A 9462-nucleotide genomic window follows, 5' to 3' on the forward strand; every position below is an offset into this window, starting at 1 on the left:
GGAGGAAATCGAAGACTTAGCACATGGTGAACATGATGGTAGTCAACTTGTTATTAGAGGATCATGCCAAAGATTCATCTAATAATTCACATAACTAAATACACAACACAAATTTGGTATGCTATACTCATCTTTCAAGATTTCATGCATTCATGGATTATATTATTGTTTAAATCCACCTTCTCATATGTTAAAGGTTTAAAGCACGATTTCCATGTAATAGACTATGAAAAATTAGAATGCATCTTGTCAAAGTGAGGCATGGAAAAATTTTCAAGTTTGCAATAGAGTTCAGCTTAGAATGAGCATTCTTGATGCTTATTTTGATGATTATTTTGATGCATATAACGATGCTTATTCTAGCATCTGTATTGACGCCCACTAATTTTGCTATAAAGCATCGATCAGGAGCATTGTAAATGGACTTCTATGTAGTGGTGGGTCTTACCATATAGAATTATTTCCATATTTCATAATTGTAGATACCTTTTTCTAGTTGGATCTAATGAATGAGACATTTTTTCATCATGCAAGCACTTAACTAAAGTGATGAAATTGTTTCCTAGAATTTCTTAGTATTTTTAAATTCATAGACATGGTTTAAGTATTAGAGGGAATTTCGGCTGATAGATAATTACCTTTGCCTTCCATAATTTGAGTGACACACAGAAAATAGCAACCTAACAGAAAATTACCTTGTCTGAAGAATATGCACCTCCAAACATAAAACTCCAATGCTACCTCCTCCTTTGCCATAAACCCTTTGCTTGTTATGCCTTCAACTCTACTTCCACTTCAATTAAGCTTGTTGGAAGAACCTAAGTAGAATCACTATAACTTGAACAAGGAAGTTAAATATGATTCTTATTTGAAAGAGTGTGCCAATGAATGCAAAAGGACATTTATTACAACTACGAAATTCAGTGAACACTATAAATGAGCCATAAAAAGGAATGCACCTTTTGAAAAGAGCTCGTTGAATGGCTTGTGCAACATGTCAATCATTGCAAAGGTTCATTTGTTAGTTTGTATGCACAACCTTATGTTCCCAAGAAAAGAGATATGCAAGGGTATGGAGTTTCTCGAGGGATCTCGTATGAACAAATATGATCAATGAAGTTCATTCCTATGTCAACCACCTTTCCATCATCAAAATACCCCTACTTAAAGCATTCCAATTGAAAGGGCATCTACCATTATCAACAAAACTCCCTTAGGCAAAGGAAGAAGCATGATGAATTCAATCGATATGAAAATATGGGAAAGCAATGGTGAAGGGCCCTAGTTCTAGTGGCTACACTCTCTTGTTTTCATCAAGACTCGTATAAACAATTCAAAAGTAAAGCATGCCAAGAATTGCACTTCAATAGGATGAGCTCCTAACAAATTTAGAGAAGCTCATGCTTTCTTTTAAACATTCGAAGAATAATCTAGGATCATATAAAGTGAGATGGTCACATATCAATGCTCAAATAATGCAAGGATGCAAATAAGGGAGGTATAAGGTTTATAAACACACAAGACAAAGACTAGGATACATTTTCCTACGCTGATTTATCATTTATTTATATGCACACTTTAAACATATGAGATCATACAACATAATAGGGCAACAACATGAACAGAATGACACCGATTCACACCCACGGTGGCACACCCTACATCTGGCTCAATGCTAAGATCGTGAGATGATGACAATGGTGTAAGATCGGATGGCCTCAGAACCAAGATGTTGGCGAGAAGGGCACACCACTGGCACACACGCGAGCACCGATTGTTGAGAGGCGTCAGTGCCCATAGTGTGGGGGGGAGGAGAGACGGCGCGATGAGGTAGCAACCAAGTCAACAAACTTTTGGGCTTCTTGGGTCAGGTGCTTTTCCTTCTTGGAAGCCCTCTTGAATTCCTTCTCCCTCGTTTTCAAGTCAAAGAGGCTAGCATTCATGACATTCATGTCATGTGAAGAACTCAAAGGCTTTTGCTCAAAATCCTCCACGACTGACCAGTCATCTTCCTCATCAAGAGCACCTCCTCCCTTTTTGCCATCAGGCCATGGAGTGCTATGTCTTCTCTGTTTCTGTTTCTGTTTCTGCTTCTGCTTCTTGGGTTTTCTTGAAGAGATACAAAAGCAGGAACATCCAGCAGAAACTGCAGATGGAGACGATGGAGGACTACCCACCATCAATCCCTTCGAAGCTACCTCCTGTTGTCCTCCAGGCTCGAACAATTTGGTTGCACCCTCCATCTCTGCCTTCTCCACCCCATCTTGCTTGCTCAATCCCTGGACCTCAGTTTCTGAGTCAACAACCTTGCAATCTTTCGCACCTGTCTCGTTGCTGTCTACTCGTTTCTCGACTTGTCCCCCCGATCGGAAGCTTTGGGCTTTGAGGTTTTCGTACCTCTTCTCCACCTCTTCGCTCAGAGCGCCCGTGCTCCCGCCTTTGCCCTGTGTGACGAAGCGGCCGCTCCCGTGCCTGAACGACGTGAGTTTCAGTTCTAGCAGACTTTCGTCTTCGAGCTGAGAAAGTAGCTCTTCCAGCTCGGAATCGTCTTCAGACAGAGGAGTTTCCATTGTATTTGAAGATCTGAACTATCTAGTAGTACTTTCTAAAGGTGTATGCTCAGATTTCGCGTCGTGACCAAGAGAAAATAACCAGTACAAAGGCAGGGAATGCCTACTCCGTCGATGGCAACGAATTTGGAGTTAAGCCTGGTCCCGAAGGGCCATTTACAACGTAGGTCGACCCGGATATCGCCGCGCATACTTCAAAGTTCAAGTCACAAGGGTAGCTGGAAAGGAGATTGCTTCGGCCAAGACGACAAACGGTAGCAAAACGTGGTACGGAACGAAGACCTGATCGATCAAGAAACACCCGGAATGCCACAGATAAGGAATGAAAAGGCAAAACCAAACTGAAACCAAGTTCTAAGTTACAAACGCAAAAGGGAGGATCAGAGATTCGAACTAGCCTGGAAAATAGACGAGAATTCCGGTGATCAAAGAGACCCAGAACTGCAAAACGTGGAGAAATTGGAAGAGCAAAATCGACTGATGCGAATGATTGATGAATTGATTGCTCGACTGGGTGTGGAGGAGCAATGGGTGAGCAAAATTTTGGTGAATGTCTCTGACGACGAAGAAGGACCTCAGAGCTTTCTCAGTCATTTGAGGGGCTCCAAAAGAGAGAATAAAAAGCCTTGCAATTCGGACAATGGATGTGTGTGTTTGGGTGGTGGAGGTTGTTCAATCACATCTTCATGGGTTGGGTCTACCCCTTTCTTCATACCTTTCATTCATTGTTGGCAATGTTTTTCATACTCCCGAGCATGCCTCATTTTTGGCCTCACCTCTCTAGGGAAGGGTATATATACTTAAGGCGTCCACTCGGGCATCACCGCCTCTTGCCCTTTTTTTTCGCATGTTTACCTTGTTTGTTGGCCCTTTTTTTCGCATTTTTACCTTGCCTTTGCTTATGCCTTCCAGTTATTTCTATTTTGAGGCTCTCAAGCTTCTTTAGGGCACGCCATTTGAATGTAATTTTCAACTTGTTAACACATTTACTGCCATGGTGGTGATTATCACAAACAAGGGCGGTCTCTCAACCTTACTCTTCATTGCATCTCCTCTCCCAATGGCATCATTGTTTGTGGCCTCGCCCATCTCACCGACCTCCCAACCGAACCTCCCCGGATAGTAGAAGCAAGCTCCTTGGTAGCCCATGTGCAGACGAGCTCCAAAAATAGGCTTTTGACTTCGCATCAGTGATGGATCACCATGGAGCATGTCAGCTCATCCGAGGTACATAGTCTTTGTATCGGATGCTATGGATGAATACAATTGTTGTCTTCCATCTTGCATGGGGAACGAGCTCTCGTAGCTTACGCAATCACGACACCCATTGGTGAGGGAAATATTTCCATCATAAGCAAGATGGGATCATCTTTGCGTAACCCAAGTAGGATGAGAGTAGGATAAGGATGGGTACCTTATCGTGTATGGATGCATACCCGATGTTGAGCATAACAGCTTGACCATGGAATCGGGAATCACAAGCACATTCATAAGATTTAGGATAGGTGTATGATGTGTACTAGTCATAATCCGAAAGCTAACTCGACCTAGAATTGGGTGATAGAGAGGACCCTTTGCCTAAGTTGGGGTTCATAGCAAACAATGTATCTTTATCTCCGCCTTAATAGGCAATGTTATTTTTCCCAGAGCCCCACTTGAAATGGAATGCCTAAGTGGGCTATTCTAATGTCCTCACACCTGAGAAATGATAGCCTTGTTAATCAAAAGATATAGGTTGTGAAAGTTTTGGTATTTTTGGAGATCAACATACATTTTTCAAAAAAAGAAAGAACACCATGATTGCCTCGCTTTTTGTTCCAAACCCAAATGAATGCCTAATTTCCAAAACTTGCCTTTAAAAAAACACAATTATAGTAGGCTAAGGGGAAACCACATTTACAATCAAGTTCCACTCCATGCCATGTGGAACACTAGGAATATATCATACTAGTCCCTTCTTGAAACACTATGCAGAATTGGCAATTTTCTTTCTAAAAAATCAAGACTTGGGTTGTTCTTCTTGTGGAGCTTCTAAAGTCTAGTCTGTTTGGTTGTATTGGTAACTTTCTTTGTGCATGTTGCTCTTAGTCTAAGGGCAACATGGGTACTCGAGGTTGAGAATTGGGAAGGGGGGATGGAATCTGCTCTACATCTGTGAGAAGACAACCCTGCCTTTTAGGACCTTGTTCATTGTGGGGACTCTTAAGGTCCCTGCACACCCAAAATAAGTTATTTTCAAGCTCCAACTCTTGAAGGGTCCCCACCCCCCCTTAGCCCCATATGCCTTCTCTCCTTACATCTTATTGGTCTCGCTAGCCATTGTAGGACAAGTCCTTGCCATAATTTATTCATGGGCACAAAGCACATCCCATGGCACAAGACCCCATATGTGACATGCAAAGTCCCCATTGTCACTTTCACGTCATGGCATTGTGGCTAGTAGTTGGAATTCTTCCATCTCTCCAAAAGAAGGACCCACTAAGGGGAAAAATTTATTGGGTAGACTTTTCATTAAGTATTACAAAGGATTATGAGAATAATTTATTGGGCCATTTCGGTGGAGAAAGAAAGTTCTCTAAATGCGTACCTTATATAAGGGTCCCATACTATGTCCTAAATGATTGTTGAACCTCATCATTGCCTCCTAAATACTAAGCAATGAATTTCTAGAGACTTGTTATTATTTATTAGGTTGTAGCATTCTTCTAAGAAAGAGTGTGCCAAAATCTCATAGCAAAGAGAGAAAGATATCAAGCCATTCCTTCACTAGTATATGCATCCCCCTATTGATTCCAATTCCTTTCTCATCCTACTCTTGATTAGGATAGAGAAATACATTTGATGAATTCATGAATAGCATGAATCTTGACACATAACATCACCTAGTCTACTTTTTAAAAAGGGGGTCAATACTGACTACTATAATCATAAAGTATCACTATAAAATTGTTTGAGCATTAAGAAAGAAGGAACGTTCCTTGTTGTGGATGATTTGGCAAACTTGATTAGCACAGTATGATTGCTAAAGTTCCTTCGTTTCATGAGGAATCAAATACTAGCCTCATTGCATAATTTTATACTTGAAACTTGTTCAAACGTCACTAATCTACTGAATCTCTCTGTCGCATCAACTTTTAGAAGGTCACTCATCTTTTGATTCTCTCTATTGCGTCGACTTTTAGAAGAGCCTCTTAATAACGTGATGCCTCTAGATAGTCGTGGGAATCTTTCATCTTTAGATCTTTGAAGGCATGGGCACGTTTCATCTTGATTTAATGGCATTTCAAGATTGGGTATCCTTCTAAAGTGCTTTAATTAAATGGTGTCCTCAGATCAAGCCAATGTATAGATATATAAGAGGTTGGAACATTTGAAATAAAGAGCCATATTAAGCAACAACTATTGCTTAAGCCAATGTATAAATGTATAAGAGGTTGGAATCATTTGAAATAGAAAGCCACACTAAGTAGCAATTGTTATCCAAAATGAGCTCTAGGACAGCTCAACCTATTTCAAAATCAAGGACTACTAGAGACGTAAAAGATATACACAACTATTTGATGAACTTGACTAGATGGATGAATGTGCACCTACATAATATATTGATAAAATTTATTCTTCTCATCATCATCATCATCATCATCAATACCCAACCCAATACATAAATTAATAAAATACATTCTTCTCATCATTATCAATACACAATCAATAATGCTTCTTTTTTTTTTGGGTGAATAAGTCTATTAGCTTACTTATTGCATGTAAAATGGATCTACAATCCATGTAACAATTGGTAGGATAAAAACAAGTTATCTGGTTCAATGAAAAGTGAAAATACATTTTTCTAGAAAGGGTGTTATATATTAACGTGGGATTTCAAAAAGTGTTTTGACATCAAAAATACTTATGTCTGTTCTCAATGCATGCACCCAAAATATGTACTGCATACCTTAGATTTAGAAAGTACACATTTTAGTTTAAAAAGTATTTATAAATCTATAGCTAAGGGATAGAATCCCAATCTCACTCAAGAATACTTAAAAAATTATAGTCAAAGGAAGTAAATTAGATTCATTAACCATTCCAATATGACAAAACCATAGGGGTAGACAAGAAGCACGTGAAGCGATTGTAGGCTACATGTGAACCAACCCCACATGGTTTTCCTATGCTTGTGTGTGTGAGCAAATTCTATAAAGGATAAGTGTGATAGTGCATATGAAAACACCCCTAGAATGGTTCACTAAATATCTATTTACTTTATACCTACATTGACATAAGCAATGATGTCATGTGTCTAAGCCTACATCACTAATATAGAAGCATTGTATTTGGTGAATTATTTCATTAACCAAATCCCTTTTGATTTGTCCATATACCTTCTCTCTGTCTCTGTCTCTGTCTCTCTCTCTCTCTAGTAGTTTGCTTCCCTCTCCCCCTCTCTCTACACACTCGGCCATCTACCATCCCTCATAGGCTACGCTCAACAACCATAGCATATAGATCCTTTCATCTTATACTCCTACACCAATCTTCATTTTTATAATGTTCACCACATTAGTTGATGCTCTAAATAGGTTTCGTAGGTGCATACTCATAGGACACTTTAATGGAAAACAACGTTGGAGTTAGAAGGGTAGAGTTGTGATGGATGTGTTTAGTTTTTAGCATTGGTAATATACTTAAGGTGCAAGTTTTGTGAAAGAGCTTGCTATCCTTTGATGAGACCACCAATTCATTTTCCTCTCTAAATTGTCCTAAATCACCATTGCTGGAAATATTTGAAGATTTTCAAAGTATCACAATAGATTATGTTGGTGGTGTAAGGAAGACGTCATTGGAGATGGTGAGTAGAGGTCGATGAGGGAATGGATGGCAATAGTATGGACATGGATTCTCTCCCTCTCTCTACACACGTAGCCATGGGCATCTACCATCTCCAAGAGATTGTGTTCCAATAGTGATAATCATTCAATTTGAGAAGCCATACGGGAGAAGCATGTGAAGTCATAGACCATTAACCCTCAGAACTAAGTAGTTGGTGCTAGAGCCAGCCCAAGAACTAAATCTTGGAATGGAAGACAAACCTGCAACTATGGTGGTAAGTGCCAATCTCTCCTCTAAGCAACTCAAGGTTGTTATATAACTTTTTACCAGGTATAAGTATGTTTTTGCATGGAACTATACTGATCTTTGGGGAGTTCCCCCTGAGTTGTGTCAACATAGAATTCCTCTAGTACTAGATGCCAAACCAATTCAGCAACAGAGGGAGAACAGAGGTATAGGATGAATGATGATGAATCCAAATTATGCTAAGTAGGTAAAAGATGAGCTAGATCAACTTTCTTTACACCGGACTCATTTATGGTATTGATTGTAGTGATTGTTATTTCCCATTGTGGTGGTGCTAAAGAAAAAAGGTAAACTCCGAGTATGTGTGGATTACCGAAAGTTGAATGCACAAATTGTTCCTAACCCGTTTCCAATACATTCACAGATGGAACATGGGATCAAGTTGCAGGACATGGAATGCACTCATTTAAGAATGGTTACAGTGGCTACTACAATCAAATCACTATCACTCTAGAAGATCAATCTAAAACTGCCTTCATTATAGAATGGGGTGCTCATGCAACCCGAGTGGTCCCTTTTGGTTTGAGAAATGCACCATCAACATTTTAGAAGTTTATGGTAGAGAATTTCAGAGATTATCTAACTGAATTTAAAGCCATTTATTTGGATGATTTTTGTGTGTATTCTACACACACTAATCATCTAGATGCTTTCTTGGAAAAGTCTTTCAGAGATGTAGGCAAGTAGGCATTAAATCTTGCCAAGAGTGTATTTAGTGTCCGAGTTGGTATCTTGCTCGGGTATGTCATTTCACAAGATGGTATTTGCACTGAGCCAGATAAAATTCATGATATTCAGCAAATTCCAGAGCGTGAGAACCTAACTCAATTGCATTCTTTTGTGAACTTTATCAGTTTTTATAGGCGTGTTATCAAGGATTTTGCCAGATTACACCTCTATCATATGAATTAACTAAAAAGGATTCCAAGTTTGTAAGGACTTCTTAGTTATTTGTTGTCTTTCATGACTTGAAAAGCTGAGCTATAGCTACACCATTTTTTAGGCAACCTAGATGGGATGTCATTTTCCATGTGCATCTTGATGCTTCTGGATATGCATTAAGCATTATCTATGCTCAACTAGGTGGTTGATTGGACTATCTAGTGTACTATGCCAGTTGGTTGTCCCCTCCTACATAGCCTAACTATAGTACTACCAAAGGAGAAGCTTTGGGCATGATATTTAGTATGCAAAAATTAAGGCATTATGTACTCAACAACCCTTTTGTTTTCTATGTTGATCACTAGGCCTTCCTTATTTAATTAAAAAACTTTTCATTCAAGGATGCCTTGTGCGCCAGATACTTTTTTTATAGGAGTTCAATTTTAAGATTATTCATAGGCTTGGTAAGATTTATGTAGGAGCTGACTGTTTGTCTACACTACCTTCCTCAGGAGATACTCAAAGTGTTGTTATTAAGCTTCCAAACGCCCAACTCTTTGCAGTTGATTACTATGAGCACGAGTATGCCAAGTTGATGGACTATTTGTCTAATAGCACATTTTTTGATTGTATGCCATGAAACAAGCACATGCAATTAACCTTGAAGGCTTGGAAATTCACTTTAATTTTTGGGCATCTTTATCGTGAGTATGCAGATGGTGTTCTCCATCTTTACCGCCAGTGTGCAGATGGTGTTCTCCATCTGTGGGTTCTACCCATGAGCAAGCTATAGCTTTGCAAGAAGCTCACATGAGCCCATCTTATGGACACTTTCAGGGTGAATTGACCGCTTGAAAGGTCTTGTAGGTAGGTTATG

General features: G+C 39.4%; 1 protein-coding gene across 1 annotated transcript; it reads right to left on the bottom strand.

Moving 5' to 3' along the window:
• Positions 1–1471: 1471 nt before the first annotated feature.
• LOC147884017 (uncharacterized) lies at positions 1472–3190 on the bottom strand. Its single transcript, XM_087398094.1, has 2 exons — positions 2969–3190; positions 1472–2852 (listed from the first exon to the last, which is right to left on the bottom strand). Exon 2 carries the CDS (start codon positions 2568–2570, stop codon positions 1788–1790), a length of 783 nt encoding a protein of 260 aa, XP_087254220.1. The 5' UTR covers positions 2571–2852; positions 2969–3190; the 3' UTR covers positions 1472–1787.
• Positions 3191–9462: the final 6272 nt, after the last annotated feature.

The sequence above is a fragment of the Dipteris shenzhenensis genome, chromosome 27, assembly GCF_047967505.1.
Source record: "Dipteris shenzhenensis isolate YYH24624 ecotype China chromosome 27, Dip_SZ_1.0, whole genome shotgun sequence".
Lineage (NCBI taxonomy): Eukaryota > Viridiplantae > Streptophyta > Polypodiopsida > Gleicheniales > Dipteridaceae > Dipteris > Dipteris shenzhenensis.